Source organism: Primulina eburnea, chromosome 6 (genome assembly GCF_022965805.1).
Source record: "Primulina eburnea isolate SZY01 chromosome 6, ASM2296580v1, whole genome shotgun sequence".
In the NCBI taxonomy this organism is placed as follows: domain Eukaryota; kingdom Viridiplantae; phylum Streptophyta; class Magnoliopsida; order Lamiales; family Gesneriaceae; genus Primulina; species Primulina eburnea.
Genome location: NC_133106.1, coordinates 33,351,061 through 33,369,987, shown reverse-complemented (window position 1 = coordinate 33,369,987; position 18,927 = coordinate 33,351,061). Strand labels below are relative to the sequence as shown.

The 18,927-nt window shown below is 32.7% G+C and overlaps 3 protein-coding genes across 6 annotated transcripts; 2 read left to right on the top strand and 1 right to left on the bottom strand.

The window, feature by feature from the left end:
• Positions 1–6,718: 6,718 nt before the first annotated feature.
• Positions 6,719–10,491, top strand: LOC140834455 (uncharacterized). Its single transcript, XM_073199340.1, has 6 exons — positions 6,719–6,841; positions 6,915–7,045; positions 7,144–7,266; positions 8,011–9,529; positions 9,826–10,072; positions 10,147–10,491. The coding sequence occupies exons 1-4, from the start codon at positions 6,833–6,835 to the stop codon at positions 9,431–9,433; spliced, it is 1,686 nt and encodes a 561-aa protein (XP_073055441.1). The 5' UTR covers positions 6,719–6,832; the 3' UTR covers positions 9,434–9,529; positions 9,826–10,072; positions 10,147–10,491.
• A 1,351-nt stretch (positions 10,492–11,842) lies between these two features.
• LOC140834457 (ubiquitin-NEDD8-like protein RUB2) lies at positions 11,843–13,900 on the top strand. Its single transcript, XM_073199345.1, has 3 exons — positions 11,843–12,102; positions 12,930–13,189; positions 13,538–13,900. Exons 1-3 carry the CDS (start codon positions 12,010–12,012, stop codon positions 13,647–13,649), a joined length of 465 nt encoding a protein of 154 aa, XP_073055446.1. The 5' UTR covers positions 11,843–12,009; the 3' UTR covers positions 13,650–13,900.
• Positions 13,901–14,076: 176 nt separating this feature from the next.
• Positions 14,077–18,652, bottom strand: LOC140834456 (probable protein phosphatase 2C 59). Of its 4 annotated transcripts, none has more exons than XM_073199341.1 (9): positions 18,591–18,652; positions 17,869–18,185; positions 16,854–16,981; positions 15,858–15,956; positions 15,601–15,759; positions 15,265–15,351; positions 15,076–15,167; positions 14,792–14,866; positions 14,077–14,496 (listed from the first exon to the last, which is right to left on the bottom strand). In XM_073199341.1, the coding sequence occupies exons 2-9, from the start codon at positions 17,949–17,951 to the stop codon at positions 14,332–14,334; spliced, it is 888 nt and encodes a 295-aa protein (XP_073055442.1). In that variant the 5' UTR covers positions 17,952–18,185; positions 18,591–18,652; the 3' UTR covers positions 14,077–14,331. The 4 variants fall into 4 exon arrangements, with proteins under 4 accessions (XP_073055442.1, XP_073055443.1, XP_073055444.1 ...); XM_073199342.1 differs by having other exon boundaries at positions 15,601–15,738; XM_073199343.1 differs by having other exon boundaries at positions 16,941–16,981.
• Between the last annotated feature and the right edge of the window lie 275 nt (positions 18,653–18,927).

The following is an 18,927-nucleotide window of genomic DNA, read 5'->3' as shown; positions in this document are numbered from 1 at the left end:
TCAGAGAAATAATACCATTTAAAAAATGGAATTCATTTCCCTGCAAATCCCTAGATTTCAACACATGGTACCATAAAATCTCGCCTTTATGATTGAAAACAACAAGAAGAGGATCCCAAGAAGCATAAGAACTCAATTTCTTGAAATGGCAAACGCAAAGAATCACACATATAGAAAAAGGTTAAAATTTTGGGGCATGCTAACACAGGAATTAAGAACAACTGATAAAAATTCACTTAGTTAAATTGCAAGTGGACAAGGTAAAAGTATGACACGGTAATATAACGCAGATCCTATGCTAAAAAATTACATTCTTACAGAGTTACAGTAGCCATTAATCAGACATGAATCATGTTTCTCATAAACTTTATCTGCATCATTCAAGCTTGAGTTTAAAGTCAGATTTACTAATTGATTCATCGCCCTTTAGCCTTAATCTTTCTTTTTTAATTGATAGATTTACCTTCAAAGAAACAATTTCCCAACAGCCTTGAATTAAATAGAAAATGAGGGACCAAATAGCATCTACAAGCTAAGTAAAACAATGCAATGCTTTAACTTTTTCGAATTGGCCAATTCTTGTGGCTGTAATATATATCCATGCAGACAAGTACTGTTGTGCAGTACTATTCTCTTCATAGATAAGTTAGATTATCAAATCTATTGGCCATCAAATAATGTATAACTAGCCAATGGACTTGTTGCTCATCTTGTGCTCAAGTTTCGAGTTTATGATAAATTATATTATTTGAAATTCAACTGTGACAAACTTATGCATCGGATACAAAAAAGTGATGTGTAACTTTATATAATCTAAATTGAGTAATGGCATTTTAGGCTTCTGCCTTTTCTTCTTTCTTTTTCTATATTGTTGTATGCAATGACGGCGCTGCAGGCAGTGGCGGAGCCAAGAATTCGATTATACCCGAATTAGAATTTTAAACTCTAAAATTTTTTAATATTTTAAATTGATCTACCCGGCCTAATATCAAATTTATCCAAAATTATAAAAAAAATTACATATAAATTTTTTAAAAAAAATTGGAACACCCGGGCTTTGGTGTGGCTCCGCCCTTGGCTACAGGATGGGCGCCCAGTTGCCTATGAGAGTCGCAAACTCAATGATGCTGAGAAGATATACACAGGAAATTATATTATTTGAAATTCAATTGTGACAAACTTATGAATCAGATACAAAAAAAGTGATGCGTAACTTTATATAATCTAAATTGAGTAATGGCATTTTAGGGAAGTAACAAAGGTTTTTTGAGTTCAAATTTTGAGTAATATATTTACAATGGAAGCTCTGATATGTATCTAACTTTACATGATTATAAATGTTTTTTTTAGATAATTAAATGGTTTTTAATCGTTGGAAAAATATGGGGTTTGCGTAGGGGTCGCCATGCAAGAAACCGAATACAGTACAAATGTCATCCTCGAGCTTACATTTTATGACTATATAATAAAAGTCAAGAACTATATATTTTCTTAACAGAAACGTGTTAATTTTTGCAGGCTTGGTGTTAAATTGGAGAATTTATTTATTTTAATTTCGAATTCTTAATATAAATGCCATAAAATTGTTTGAAAATTTTATGTTTTGAATTGGAGTTTAATATTTGATTTTAGGAGTGATTTGAAATATGAATTCGAAATTATACATATTTTGAGTGAATTTCAAATCTATTATAATTATCGTTATATTTACAAAATTTTAAAAAATTATAGATGAATTTGAAATACATTTAAATATTCAAATGATAAAAAAAATGTTTCAATGAAATGGTAAGCATACCCTTTTATTCCAAAATAAAAACTCTAAGCTGTTGTAATTTAAAAATTAAAAGCAACAATTTTATTTTTATAATTGTAAATAGTAAGATGAAACGATTCGACCAACTCATATGGCCTTGGATTCAAAAGCGGAAAATAGGGCCAACAAAATGTTATGAGTCAAACAAATTATTCAAGAGTGTATCATGTGAGACCTTCTCACGAATCTTAATCCGTGACACGGGTCAACCCTACCGATATTCACTATAAAAAGGAATACTCTTAGCATAAAAAGTAATATTTTTTCATGGATGACCCAAATAAAGATCCGTCTCACAAAATACGACCCGTGAGACCGTCTTACACAAGTTTTTGTCATTATTCAAAACAATGTTTGTTGATAACCTAATTTTATATGATAATATTTTTTAAGGAACAAAATATTTATATTAACCTTTTTTTATGGCATGATATTACTTTATATATATTAAAAGATATAATTATGATCTTGTAAATTGAAAAAATAAAAAATTCTTCTTTACGATTTTGGTTATCTATGTTGCCGAATTTTAGTTTTATTAATTTTTTTTAAGTGTTGATATGAGATTGAATACATCGGCATCATATTGATGTAATGTTAGCGTCAAATATAAAGTATATCATTGCTATGTAAAAAAAAGATATAAAACAAAAATAATATATTAAAATGATAGAAAACCAAAATTGAAAAAAGAAAAAATGTAAAAAAATTGCGTTTTTCATTTGTGAAATAACAACCAAACAAAAAATGGTACTACTAGATTTAATGTTGGATCAATCAAAACTGCATGACCCATGAAAATTTATCGTTTTATTAAAAATTATACTGATGGTAATAGTTTACTTCAAATATTTCAAAGCATATAACAATTCACGTTTCGATTGGTTTACCAACAGAGAAAATTATTAAATCAAATATTCTTTATCTCAATAATCATACTCTTTGTAATTAGTGAGAGTTTAACTCATCATCTTTAATTTAATATCAATTGTAGGATCGATATTTTATCATTTTATAAAAACTATAACTAATAGTAATATTACAAGTCCAATATTTTTAAACATAAAATAGTTCAAACATTATATTTAGATTGTTAAACTCAATAGATACAATAATGTCACCAATAAAAACAAAAACATGTTTCTGATGAATGCAACGGTACATAATTAAATGTCAACAATTTAATAATAATAAAGTCCGCATTTAAGACAGCAACCACCCATCTCCTATTTATTATTTATCAAGCCATTACTCTTATTTTATATATATATATATATATATATATATATATATATATAAAATATGATTCATGAGAATGTCTCACACAAGCTTTTGTCATATATATTTTGATGTCAAAATCATTTCAAATTTTGTTTTGGAATTTTATATTTATTAAAAAAATTAAATTATCCATTATCATAAATATTCTTATGTTTATCTGCGTAGTTCGAAGTTCATCACTAAAGGTGATAAACCATAAATTAATTAATCTGAAATAGCATGTGAACTAGGTTAAATTTTATTTTTTTGAGAAAAAAAATAATTTAAAATATTTTGACGTATTAGTGGACATGGTCAAAAAATAAGACAAACTGTTATTATTAATTATTTAGTTAATTGATAAATTGTATAAAGAGAATACCATTAAGTAGTGGAGGAATGATGTTTGGTAGATTGGTCCTACATTTGTATAATTATTATGATTATGAATGTGATAATGAAAAGTGTCGGTTTTAAAATATTATATTATAACTATTATTTATTTTTTCCCTATGTGAAGAATATAATTTTTTTGAATTAAGAAGAGATTTGTTACAATGAAGCTTGTAAAAACAATATTTTGATTAATTGGTTGGACTAATTCAATTGGAAACTGGTCACGAGTCCGGTCCGAACCAATTCAAATAACCATTTTAAGGATCAAACCGATCAGAACTGGTAAAAAACGATCAAGAACCGTTTGGACCAATGTGAATCGGTTCGATCATTAATTCAATTATGAAAACACTGCTTGAAATGTTCCGAACTTAAAATTTTATCGTAAGATATTTATAATTCTATAAATAATCGACCATATTGAGAATATTCGGTTATTGATTGAAGAATTTAATAGAACTAATAATGCTGGAGCTACAGAATTTGAGAGGAACCTCGAAACCTCGAAAATTTTGGTTAATATAAATAATTTTAAAGAATATAATATACTTAAAATATAAAATTCTCTCATGTAAAATAACGCATACACCCACTTTAGCTGAATTTGTCCTTAACTGTAACAAACAATCTATTGAAATTTGAAAGTCCTTCTTTGAATTTAAATCAATTTTAGTTGCACTACATACCAGAGTTCCGTGGCATGCAATATGTGTGATGTGTCATATTAATTTTTTTTATTATCTATGATTGTTTTTGTGTGAAAAAAATTATTTTATTAGAATATGATACTCGTAAATTAGAAATACAAAAACTTATGTGAGACGGTCTCAGTGTCGTATTTTATAAGACAGATCTCTTATTTGGGTCATCCATGAAAAAATATTACCTTTTATGCTAGGAGTATTACATTTTATTGTGAATATCGGTAGATTGACTTGTGTCATAGATAAAGATCTGTGAGATCATCTCACAAGAGATTTACTCAATTAAATAATATTTAATGAGATGATTTAAATTTTTTGATAAATTAGAGATGAGTTTGAAAAAAAAAAATTACTAATAAATCACATAAAAAAAAAAGTAATTTTGGTGTCACGTTTTTACATACCGAATAATTAATTCATATCAGATGTTCAAGTTTAATAGTATAATACATAAATTATATAAATACGTGTGTATAACAAATATAATAATTATATGTATAAAACACACAAGAAGATTGAAATAAGTACCAAAACGGAATTAATAAAAAATATAGGGTGCTAATTGCAATAAAAATAAAAAGTGAGAGCTGGAAGAATAATACAAACACTTCACCGACAGGTGTTAGGGTACAAAGAATCTTCCTAACTAGTGCTAAGGGCATAGGCCCGCTTAATTGATAACTAGCACAAATTTTTTGTGTGTATAAATTAAACATACAATAATAATGTATATTATTTATTTACACACATAAATCTTGTTACTTTTTTAGAGCAAAATCTCGAATTTTTTTATATTTATGGAATAAGAAATTTGAATTTAAGTTAAAATAAAAGGATCAATTCATTTTATATTACATTACAATAAATAATAGCAAACACCAAATGGCTTAGATGTCATTTGTCACATACTCAGATTCCTTTTTTTTTTTAATTAAAAAAACTAATATATTTGCATATTTTATTTTAATTCATTGCTGTCCAATTATTAAGTGCGAGAAGTTTTGGACAAGGCCCAATAATTGGGCCGAAATAAGCCCAACATAACAAGTAGATGAATTTTGTAGATGGTTAAAACCCAAAACGTCCATAAAAAAACAAGATGTATATAAATTATTTTGAAATAAAACGTATATAATTTTGTAATCAAACATAATAGTAAAATAAAAAAAAAGTAATCAAACACTTTTTCTCGGACGAACTTATCACATTGAGTTTGTTTAGTGTGACTTGATTAACGTAGTTTGCTTTCTATTGTTTTAGCTCCAAGTTTTTTTAATAATTTGATGATAAACATACATTATGCTACAAAATAATATAAATAACAAGTCATTAAAAAAATATCACGAACACGTGCAACTTGTTCAAGAAATGGTTTTTTCTCCCATCTGCTGACCCCGATGATCAAACCAAATCCAAAAGCGCCGCGAGGAAAAATGCTATTTCCGGCGCGTCTCTTGGGTTCGTGGTGTCGTCGGCTTCATTACTCGCGGTTCATTAAATTGAATTCTTGGTCATTAAGGATGATTTGATGAAAATTTGGTGGGATATTTATTTTGTATAGAATAGATAGATCAATGATAAAATGCATTAAAAAAATTCTAATTTAGAGTTCGCAGTTTTTGCTACACGAGTGTTAAATTAAGTTAAAGTAAAATTTAAACATTTGAGTTTTTTCAATAAAAATATATTTGAGATAATAATGTATAAATATCGTAACTTCATTCTCCATATAACATAACTTTTATTTTTAAAATTATGTTTTGCCTGAACTTATTTTTTTTATTCATAATAATATATATTGTACGTACATTTTAATATTACATAACATTTAACCTTCAAGTTCTTGATCACCCATGATATACCAGTTAAATTCCACGAGAATTTTGAGGTGTTAATTTCTCGTGCATGTTCAACAATCACAGGCTAATTCAATGATTCACATTATCGATTATTATATATTTTCTTGCTTTTTTTCTCTCCCAAGAATGAAATTGAAGCCGAACTTTTCTGTAATTGTAATTTGTAACCCTCAAAAAAGTTTTGTATGTATATGCTAAACTCCTTCTCCAAACTTCTATATATATTTATTTAGAGTGAGTCTCATGTGAGACCAGTCTCACAGATCTTAATCTGTAAGACGGGTCAATCCTACCCATATTAACAATAAAAATTTATACTATTAGCATAAAAAGTAATACTTTTTCATGGATGATCCAAATAAGAGATCCGTCTCATGAATACGACCCGTGAGACCGTCTCACACAAGTTTTTGTCATTTATAATATGTATGTATGTGTTGTGTAAGATTATGATGAAATTAACTTTGTTCTCAAAATAAATCAGTCTTTTAAAATATTTCTATATATGCACACATAAACTAGAATCTAGTGGTTCAAAAAAAAAATAAATTTAAATCAATGGGTCTTATGGTCCAGAAAAATTTGAATCCAATGGGGTAGGGAATTTTTTTTAAAACAATCTAATGGGTTGGCCCAAATATTTTGAGCCCAAGTTTCTATTTCTTACTGGTTAGAATCTAGTCTCAAAGCCTATCAGTGCCTGTTTTCTCCGTTCCTTCCGCTCGCAGCAGCTTGGGGCCGCCGTCTGCACCGCTGTCGCCACTCGCCACCCTAATCGGTTCAATTCTCCGGAACCAATGCAATCTGTAAGTGGAAGTTGCTCTCTCTGCCATTGCAATGCCTGTACAGATTCTAACTTTTTAAATATTTAAGTTCCAGCTTTTATTCCCCGCTCAAGAATCTAATTTTCTTCTACGAGTACTGTGCGGGAGCTTCCAAATTATTGAGTCATTGAGAGACCTAATTTCTCTTTATTGTTCGAAATACAGCTTCGACTTGATCGAATCTCGGTAAGAGCATTTCTTGAATTTTTTGATCGCGTATCTTCAATTTCGGAGGCGTGAATCGACAAAATTTTCATATTTTTTTCCAACATTTTTTGAAGTAGGTGTGTGATTAGCATTCAGAATGATAATGAAATCTCAGATGGCGAAGGAGAGCCGAGGGGTGCAGTTTTCAACGTGTTGGATGCGTTGTTGAAAGGAAGTTTAGATCGCTTAAAAGCAATGAGGTTTGTTTTCTACAACTTTAATTGGTTGTTAGTTATTAAATCTGGGTCTCGTATGAATTGAAGTTCAATGCTCAGGGACGAACTTTTTTTCTACAAAAAGAAATAAACATCAAATTTATTTATTTTTAATTGAGAAGTTATTTTCCCCCGGATCAACGTAGTTTTCCAGACTGTTTCTTAATTTTATTCGATATGCATTTTAGTCGAGGAGTTGTTTGCTCTGGCTCAGTTTCCTTATTTTTTCTTGATTTTAGTTAGATATTATTAGTGTAATTTACAGTAGATGGTACTCAGGAAATTTGCATTGCTTGCGGCTTTCGAATACAGGAATTTTAAGCCTGTGTCTAGAAGAGATTGAGATACCTAGTTCAACATATTTCTACTCACGCATTGGACCTTGCCACAGAAATCTATCCTTTTTAATACCGAATTAGTTGTTATTCACAAGCATAATTTGATGGTGGTAGGGGAGATGAGCTATTCTGTGTATTAGGAGTCACCGAAAGTCTGAAACTAAAACTTAAACCGTCTGATATTAATTCAAAATCTTGTGACACCATTATCTTTAGACCAAGTCACTGACCATAATGTTGAATTTCACGTGAAGATCAAATTTGTTAATCATTATGTTGAAGTTATGTGAGAAAACTATGACAAACTTGGCATCCATTAAAAACTTCTGAACATGATAGCTTCAATTAATGTTTATCGCATGTATTTAACTCAAACTCAAAATATATGCAGGGAAAGCATAAGTTGGGTTCATACAAGGGGTTCTGGTGCTATCTTGGAAACAGATTACAGTGGTGATATAACTCTTATAAGGTCTTTGTGTTTGGAAGGTAAGTTAGGAGCAGCCATATACATTTGGACTAATATGGTTCAGCAGCTTAGACTTCCTGATGTTGTGACTCACAATTACCTTTTAAATGCAATATGCAAAAGCGGTGACTTAGGGAAGGCAGAGTGGCTTGTTAGGGAGATGATATTCCAGGGACCGTTTCCTACTTGCGCTACTTTTAACACTTTAATGAACGGTTATTGCCTTGTCAATAAAGTGGATAAGGGTCTGGATCTTTTTTCTACCATGGCTAACCATGGAATCAGGCCAAACAGAGTCTCATGTAATATTCTCGTGCATGCCCTTTGCCAGAAGGGTTTGTTAGAGGATGCGAGAAAGCTTCTTGAGAAGATACTGGGAGATGATAATGATGGGGAGACCTCAGAGTTAATCACTTCAACTATCCTCATGGACGGTCACTTCAAGACTGGGAACACGCTTGAAGCGCTCACTTGTTGGAATGATGTAGTTTTAAGGGGTATAGAGGCTGATGTTGTAGCATATAATGTTATCATTCATGGACGCTCTGCTATCAGAGACATGAAAGGTGCATATAAATCGTTGTGCCAAATGTTTAAAAGTGGTCATCTTCCTGATGTTATTACGTATAATACACTAATTGGCAAGCTTTGCAAGGCAGGCAGGATCAACGAGGCATGTTATGTTTTTGGTGATATGTCAATGATGGGTGTTTCCCCTGATCACGTCACATACAAAATGATTATCCAAGGTTTGTGCATTAATGGGGATGCAGTTAGAGCTAATAATTTTCTTTGTCACATGTTAGAGTTCTCCATCAGACCAGATCCTCTCATTTTCAATGTCATAATTCAGGCCTTTGGAAAATGTGGAGACATACATAAGGCATTGTCTGTGAGAAATCTAATGGTTGAACTTGGTGTACTACCTAATATTTACACTTACAATGCCCTGATTAACGCACAAGTAAGAAACGGAAATATCGATCAGGTTCATTACCTGAAGAAAGAGATGCTATTAAATGGTGTTTTCCCTGATTTAGTCACTTACAATATGTTGATTGGTGTTGCTTGTAATATTGGTCTCTTAAGTTCTGCTCTCCAACTACATGATGAGATGCTCAGGAAAGGGTGTGATCCAGATATTGTAACTTATACTATATTACTTAAGCATTACTGCTTACGAGGTAGCATGAAGAAGGCAGAAGAGCTCTTTTTAAAGGTGCTTTGGTCTGGTTTACGAATGGATCATGTTCCGTTTCTTATACTAATGAAGAGATACTTCAAGATGAGAGAGCTAGATAAAGTATTTGATCTTTACTTGATATGGTTAAAGAAAGGAATTTGAATGGTTTTAATATTTAATTACATGTCAGCAACCAAAAGCTTTCACATTTGTATGAAGCTTTCGCTTGGTATGTTGCAGCTTGGAGTTCTAGTTGAGGTATGCTTTCACAACTGTTCTACCTTTTTCTCCTCTCTGTTTCTATTATTTTGATTCTCCATTTATTCAAACCGTTTTTCACTCTCATTTTTCTTTCTCCTCTGCGTTTTTATTGCCAATGTTATTTATTAATTTCTAAATAACCAGTAACTATTTGTCTTATGTTTAGAATGCAAGTAACGCGGGATCGAGTTCATATATTTCACTTGCACGTTGTTATTGTCTTTTGTCTCAAATTTACTTTTTCTTGCTTCCTGGATTTTACCAACATATCTTAAAAATTGGTTGAATTCTAGAGTCGAAATGGGCGAGGCCTTGTTGAAGCATTTGCAAGCCAGAACCATGGAGAAAATGGCATTGGCTTTGGATTTGAGGCGTTCATGGTGGCTCCTTTCAAATTGGATAATAACATCCATCATTGGCATGAAAGCAGCAGATGCCGTTGTAGATAAAGTGTGAGGATGTTTGTAAACAGACGAGTGTCGGATTCAACGCCACAACCTTGAAGTTGGAGTTATCTAATGATGTCAGGAGATACATAAGGTTTTTAATTTACCGTTTTTCTATACTAGTTTCACCAAAACACGGTGCCTGATAAAGTTCAAAATACATTTTAGGCGCATCCAGAAGGTGGTAAAAAATACGAGCTCACAGATCAAAAAAGTGCTGGAATAATTGTGCAATGGTTTGCAGAAACCAGAGGTAAATAAATGTGATAAAGAGGATATGAGATGATTCCATTTAGTTCGACTCGGACATTAATTCTTGGTCTGTTGAAGGGTGATCCACACCTTTTGCAGTGTATATTGAGGATCAGCATTGGATAGAAAAATCCAAGAGTTGATGCAACATAGAATGATCCTATGGCCAAGGATGGAGAACTGCTAAAGATGTAAAAAAGATTATGATCAATGTAGATTTTCTCCATGTCTGTTAAATAATGTATCTCATTTCATTCTCTATTTGTTCTTAAAATATTTTACAAAATTTTGCAAAAATATTTTTGTAAAAACTTTTTATAAATACTTTTCCAAAGACATTTTCATCTAACTGAGGAGAAAAAATATCTTGAAAGAAAAGGCAGTCATACAAGAATGACCCGTATCAACCGGGTTAAAATGATCAATGGGCTTTCCAATAAGAATGGGCTTTCTATATTTAACTATACTTTTAATAACTAATTACATTTTTTTTAAATAATAACTAAATATTTTTATAATTACCAAATATACGAAGGAATTAGTAAAAAATAAAGGAAATTGATTAAATAATCTCGGTTAACTTTTTTTAAAAAACATACTTGAAAAGATCATTTAAGAAATACATTTGAAAAGATCATTTTATTAAAAAAAAATTGACCATTAAAAAATAAAATATCTCATAAAAATATAGCATGTTATAATAAGCCGATGAATAAATCTGTAAGCCTTCAATGCCTAGATGAGGCTCTCATAAAAAAAAAAGTGGGTTTCATGTGAGACCGTTTCATGGATACTAATCTGTGAGACGGGTCAACCCTACCCATATTCACAATAAAAAGTAATACTCTTAGCATAAAAAATTATACTTTTTCATGGACGACCCAAATAAGAGATCCGTCTCACAAATTCGACCCGTGAAGACCATCTCACACAAGTTTTTGTAAAAAAAAAAAAGGGTATTATGGTTTAAAAAAAAGGGTATCTTTTTAAGATATTGACGTTTCAAATATTCTCATTCCTTGTGAATTGAATGCTTCCCACTACCATAAGAATATCCAAGTTCAAAATACTTTTAAATTGTTTATTGTATTTAAAGCTGAAAGAATTTCGATTCGCAAAAATATATGCAAAGGTAATTCATAAATTTGGGAAAACTTTTTTATTCGATTTGTCAAGTTTAATGATTTCTCTCCAAGTTGTGGTTTACAAACTCGATTTTTTTTAAGCCTCACCAACTTGATTTATAAACTAGACATGGTAAAAGCATACCATAAACTAAAAAAAAACCTTGCAAAGTTTAACTATATTAGATAATATAGTTCAGACAAAAATTTGGTGAGACGGTCTCACGGGTCGTATTTTATAATACACGTATCTTATTTGAGTCATCCATTAAAAATTATTATTTTTTATGCTAAGAGTATTACTTTTTATTGTGAATATGTTGACTCGTCTCACAGATAAAGATTCGTGAGACCATCTCACAAAAGACCTACTATATAGTTCAATTATTTGGTACCAACTTCATATATAAATTATTTTTACCAAACAAAACTTACACGACACAGTTACACGAATTAATTTTAAGAGAAGATAAATATTTTGATGCCAAACTCTGAATTCAGAACCGGGTAAGCTTCCAAAAAATTCCTTGACCCGCAAAGAACCGCAATATAAAAGTGAGAGACCAGAATTGGTTCTGGCAATCTGATAGTACGCAGTCCATTTTCGGAGGAATTAGTGTTCAAGTTCAACAATTTGAGAGGGCTCGAATTCAAGATGCAGATCTTTGTAAAAACCCTAACTGGAAAAACTATAACGCTCGAGGTCGAAAGCAGTGACACCATCGACATCGTCAAGGCCAAGATTCAGGTCCGATCGTTTTCCTATTTATTTATTACTGTTGTCGATTTTCCTCCTTTTGTGTCGATCATCATTTTGGTTTTTTCGATTGTTTTATCCAATTATGTTTTTTTTGTTCGTCTCTGTTGCTGTTCTGCTTGTTGGTCGAGTCTGTTCCTTTTGTTTTCCTGTTTTGTAGTTGCTGATGATGTTGAATGAATTAGTTGGATTCTAGCAATTTGTTGTTATCTTTATGAGAGGAAAAGTTTGCGTCAAATTGTGTATGTTTTTTGAAGGAGCTTGAATGATCAGTTGTTCAGTTGCTAATACTGCCACGATCATGGATGAATCTTGGTGGGAATATACATGAGTGCACTAGATTATGATACTCCTGAAAGTTATTGGTTACATACTTGTTCAGGTATATGTTATAGGTAAAATTTTGATGATTGATTATTATTGAACAAACATATCGAGTTGGAAGAGGAGGGGACGTTCTCAGGCAGGGTGTGAGAGAGCAATCACCCCTCTCTAGTGAAAAAGAGTATAACTGTAATTTTATAAAAAGCTACCCCCTACCCCTCGACGATGTCTGCCAATTTTGATTTCCCTGATCCTACCCTAGTTGCTGTTGGGGAAAAGATTGAATACATGCAATAGAAGACATATGCTTGACCATCGCTCCTCTTTTACCTTTTTTTCTTGTTTGGGGAATGGATGGATGGTAGTGCTGAAACATGAAAAGAAAGATTCTGTTATTGGTTTCTGAATTTTTGTATGGGCAGTGTTTTTTTCCTTCTATCATATACCTGCATTGTATTCTACAATTAAACAAACGGGAGAATTACTGGTCTTAGGACAAGGAAGGCATAGCTCCAGACCAGCAGAGGCTCATATTTGCGGGTAAACAGTTGGAAGATGGCAGAACCTTGGCAGATTACAATATCCAGAAAGAATCAACTCTTCACCTCGTTTTGAGACTTAGGGGAGGAACAATGATAAAAGTCAAGACCCTTACTGGAAAGGAAATTGAAATCGACATTGAGCCTACTGATACCATTGACCGGATCAAGGAACGAGTCGAGGAGAAGGAAGGAATTCCTCCTGTGCAACAAAGGTTGGTCATGTTTTCTTTTATTGATTTAGCATTATTGTTATCTTTGTTTATTTTCTCGCTTGACGTTGAAATGTTCTATGCCATACCAATCAATTTTTCAGTTCCAATGCCATTAAATCTTTTTACCATTTGGAATGAAGTACTTGTGGGTAACAATAAGTTCAAATTCCTGATATAAATCTCCATTTATTTTGATGGTCTAGTAAGCAGAAGCTATAGTTCAGTTATCTCAAATCCTTTAGCTGCAGAACTATAGCCACAAATATTGGAGAAATAAAGTGCATTTATAAAACAGGTATTCTCCAACTATCGTTGCTAACACGATGAATCTGCCGCGTTTTCCTTTAGGCTTATATATGCTGGCAAGCAGCTTGCAGACGACAAAACTGCCAAGGATTACAACATCGAAGGTGGCTCTGTTCTTCATCTTGTTCTTGCTTTGAGGGGTGGTTGTCTTTAGACAGCTGCTTGGGTTTTTCGAACAATTTGCAGTGAACCGCTAAGATTTGATGTACTCTCTGGAAACCAATAATTCCGGTTAAAAACCCATAGAATTCTAGTATTCAGGAAGTTTTATCTGATCTCCACTTATGTATGATCATCTTGCCTTGTGTTCTCGTACAATTTTGAATCATGTAAAATCTCATCGTTGAATGAGAATCCTCAAATTGGATCGAGTGTTGTATGTCAATCTATGGGTTTTGGCCATCACCTCAAAGTGTTACGTAATCCTTTACTTCTTGCCGGAGCTATGAGAGTGATTTATGCGTTTGTGATACTTGTTTGTGATATCTGTCGTTATATATATTGAGGTAAAATAGTATTAAATTATTAGAATGTTCAAAAGTTCAAAAATCATGAGTCATATTTTAGTACTCAAAACCATCTGTTTACAACATATTTTTACATACTTGATTTACCGTCTCGTATTAACAGTGAATGAAAGATATAGATCGAAGAAAGAGAGCACAACCTCCAAGAAAAAAGTGGTAACAAGATCCAGATAAAGATATACCGAAGGCTCTAAAAACTTCACATCAAATTTAAGAGTTACTCGTTACGTGGGAAATCTAAAGTTATACGTTCTTCAGCTAAATCACTTCTTAAATAAAGAGTTGGAACAACCCGAGACGGAGATATTTTCAATTTAAACCAGAGTTATTATTTGAGGGTTCGGGCTGGTTAGCAAGAAACCGGACCACAACAATGGTTATGTTGTCAGCGCTGCCTCTCTTATATGCTTCCTGCATCAGCCGTTTCGCTGCTTCTTCAGGTTCTTGGATCGGTTTAGTCATGGAAACGGCTTCTTGGGAAAAAAATGTTATATAACCAAAAAAGTTGAATACTTGTGCCTGAATCAAGGTTTGCACTGTTAAAATCCATGATCCCCCCCCTCCCCCCCCACCAACTGTAATACTAGGCTGTCATGGGATATTTGGGGGAATAACTTTGGTAAAATTTTATTTTTAAAAAATAACTCTCTTTTATTTTAATGTTTTCAAATATACTCGAAAAAGTTATTTTTTTTTAAAAATGTTTGACCAAAATTATTTTGCTAACTACTCAGCTGTTCTTGGCTTCAAGAATCAAAAGATGAGTCACCTGGTTCGTTACTACGTCCCAAAGTCCATCACTCGCAAGGATAAGAAACTCGAGGGTGTCATCAACTTTTTCCTCCTGTGTAATTCAAACAATGATATTGTTTGTTAGATATTGGATTTCATTTGCAGCTTCCTATATAGGCAGAATGATTTTTTCAGATTTCTTTTCAACAGAGAACATACTATAATCTGCTAAAAAGTCTCGAGAAATGGCTACATACTGCCTCAGGAATGTCAATTTTATCCTATATGTATACATTTTTCACCAAAAGTCTTACACCATACCCTAATTTCTGGATCAGCAACCACATACTGCTTCAACAGTCTATCGCCAAATGCTCGAGATACAGCCAGCACTCCTCCCACTCTCCAAGTTCCTGCAGGCAATATCCAAAGAAAAGAAAGCAAAAAAAAATAATGACACGACATTCCGCAGAAACCATGGACGAATAGAACACGACCATCTTTTTCTACCTGCCCACATCACAAAACCTCCAGCATCTTCAATTCGCTGCCTCTCATCTGTTTGGTCTGGTTTGTGATCTCGAGATACAGCAATGGCTGCAAGATATAAATAAAAATCTAATCAAATCATACAATATACTCCAGAGAATATCTCGGAGTAACGAAATAAGAAGATTTATGGCTAATCAGCTGATCCAACAGTATGACATATCTTATAGTTCGATATATTTATGGCTCCTGATTTCAGGTTTTAAACTCAGCACTGATGTAAAGAAATTTTTGGTTGAGTTTGTTTCAAGTCATCGAAAAGAGATTGATTAAAAAGAGAATGCTAGTCTGTCTTACCCTTGCCACCCCTGGAAATAACAGCCCTCGAATCCCCAACATTTGCTACCAACAAACGGTCCCCAACAAGGATTGCAGTGGAAGCAGTCGACCCAGCATCCCTATTCTGATTCTTTTCTGATTTCAGGAACTCTGAGTCTGTATGACAGTAAGCATCAGCTGTGAAGGGAAACATACAGAAAACATGAGGTAAAAGCGAGTAAAAATTGACCTATAGAGCTTTAAGTCATAAACATTGTAGCAATACAATCACATACCTATAGCAGATTTGGTGTCAGAAATAAACTTTGGGTGCCTGATCAGATAGCTAAAAAGGTTTTGCTTGACATATTCTGCAGCTCGAGCTCCCCCATGACCTAAATAAAAAAAAAATTGGTACATTATGTAAATAAAGCTCCAAACCATCCATCTCTCGACAGCAAAGATAAATAATGAAAATTCCAAAAAATTCTGACATGATGCAACAAACAAGACAGCAACTGTTCACGAAACTTATGGAATTATCATTAAGTCATATGGTAGTAAAACAAAGACCTTCGGTGCAAGAAATTTGTCTGCAACTCTATAGCATAAATGTGTAAATTTTAATGAATTCATTATTACTGACACTTTGTTTCGAGTAAACTCTATGGCAAACTCATTTTACGCATCCTTTAACCGATTATAGTAATATTATACTAATGAAAAAATTAATTTTGATAGCTGTAGCATATAACATTTTTGCCACTTATTATCAACTGGTTCGTCGTTCGGCAGATCGGTAGAACCGTGATTCTTTACAGGCCAAGCGTTGCTAAGCTAAAGGCAGAAAAGAAGAAACAAGTTCAAAGGGTTTATTTGAAAAGGCAATCTATGTCAAAACAATCTCCAAAGGTAAGTTTTTTATTTACTCATTTTAAAATATTTTGTAGGACTCGGCAAAGTTTCTTTCTTCTGCTCTTGGTTTTTATGACACGGGTGGACCCAGCAGACCAACAAGACCTTCGCTTCCCAGTATATAATGTTTCAAGTTTCATGCTGAACTGAAATGCAGAGTGAAAGAGAAAATCACATTCGACCACATCCAAGCTCTGTGAAAGCTTCAAAATGTTGAATTCGAGGACGACTTTATGGGTTCCGTAAACCATGGACAAAGAATGGGTTCTTTTCCCAAGACTTTCACCCATGCAAAGAACAGCATGTATGAGCCAGCTACTAGAATGTGGTGTGTGTATGTTTGTGTGCGCGTGTGTGTGTGTGAGAGAGAGAGAGACCGTCAAACACTCCAAAGAGACCAACCACCTCCCCCTCCACACCATCAATCCTCGTGTCGTAAAAATCCTCCATTGAAGATCTTTTACCTGGAAAACTTGAGTATCCATAGCTAAATTTTCCATTGTGGCTGCAAGAAGGTATGGTATATCAAAGTTACACAGCATTGCACATGATCTTTTCTTCATTGGTGCAATGGAAATATCACCAATATCCTCGAAACCACAAACTTCAATAATGAACAAACTTAAGAAACTAAAAAGAAAAATCTCAATGAACAAATCATAATGCTTGTAAACTATAACCACTATTATACCAATTTAAACAGTTACAAAAAACAAGACCATTTTCCTTGTTAGATTTACGTTATCAAATTCCTAATATTGAAAAGGACGAACAATATTTAAAGAAACGATAATACAGTGCCAAAAACTACAAATTAGTTTTATAAGTTTTTTACTTAGCAGACAGGGTGATCTCAACGGTATCCGCACACGCACATTGACAAACACAGCCCAAATAGGAGTTTCCATTATCAGAAGTAAGCAATTAAATGCTGCCTCATGGCGCATGCTCTGAAAACTCAATGACCAAAATTCTGACGTGTGAAAACAAACCCCGATTCTCAGCCGACCTGACAGATACCAGACCGAGGTTTTCAAAACAATAAATCAAAGTATACCAAATAAGACGTCACCGAAGAAAGCCATCGACCACTTTTAACTTACCAAACTCAAGATTGACACACAAGCCAAACAAAAAGGCAATGGAAATTTATCACCTCCATATAATTAATCTATCACATACAAAGCACAACTGCAAGTTCAAATTTAGAACAAGATCGTGCAAATTATTGCATAAATACTATACACACGCGCACATACAGCTGTAGAGTCCAATTCAAACCAGCCAAACTAACTAGTATTTTGGGGCAACTCTTGATTTAGGGCTTTGGCAAGAAAATGGCAAAAATTTCAAAAACAATAAATAGAACGGCTAAGAGAAGAATAAAATAACCTGACGCCACCGCCACTGACCGGGGCATCATCAACATGGATTTGGTTTGTTGATTGTGGCAACACTGAATTCAGATAACCCATATAACCAATCTTTATCTTAAATTTTAAATTTCAATCCTTTATTGCTTCTATTTTTTATCTTTCCAAGTCCAATGGGAAAATCACCAAACTTTTTCCTCTTAATCTGTCACTAACAAATCTAGACAACCCAAAATGGGAATTTTCTTAGCTAATTGGAGTAAAGAAGAGCACAAAGTCACACCATCACAGCATGTGAGGTAATTTCAATTTCAATATCGCATTTCAAAATCCAACCTGCCAACCAAAATAAAAAAGATAAATGAAACAAATCCCATCAAACTTGATATTCATGAATAGGTATTAAGAAACTAGAGACATATTATGAAGCATAAAAATGAAGAACTCCCACAATCACAGAGTTAAAACATCTAATCTAAAAGGCGAAAAGATTTTCATGTGTACTTGTGTATCTGTTAACATAAATCAAAACCATAAAAAAGAATTATCTTTTCCTTCTACATATATTTCTTGGCTTCAAAAATGAAATACGGTTCAATAAACTTCTTGATCACTTTGTATCATTTTGCACGCGTATAAGAACACAGAGAAAGAATGCATGAAAATTATGCATCCTTAAATTGAATGCTATATTTTGAATGTGTTTGTGTATAGAAATAGGGAGACGGAGAGACAGCGGACCTGAAGGCAGGAATTGGAGAAGAGAGACACGATCATGATGAGGGAGAAATATAAGCCTAAAAGATGGAAAGCAAAATGGAAATGCTTTAGCTGAAAATTATTTATTCAATCAACCCAAATTGTGTAAAGTCCTAAATTTCTTTTCTTGGATTCTTTACTAATATCATAATATATTTGCAAGAAACATAAAAAATATTTCTTTAAATACTATGGTGATCATTTTTATTCGTTTGTTTGGGAATTTATTAAAATAATAATGACAAAAACTTGTGTTAGACGATCTCACAGGTCGTATTTATGAGACGGATTTCTTATTTGGGTCACCCATAAAAAAGTA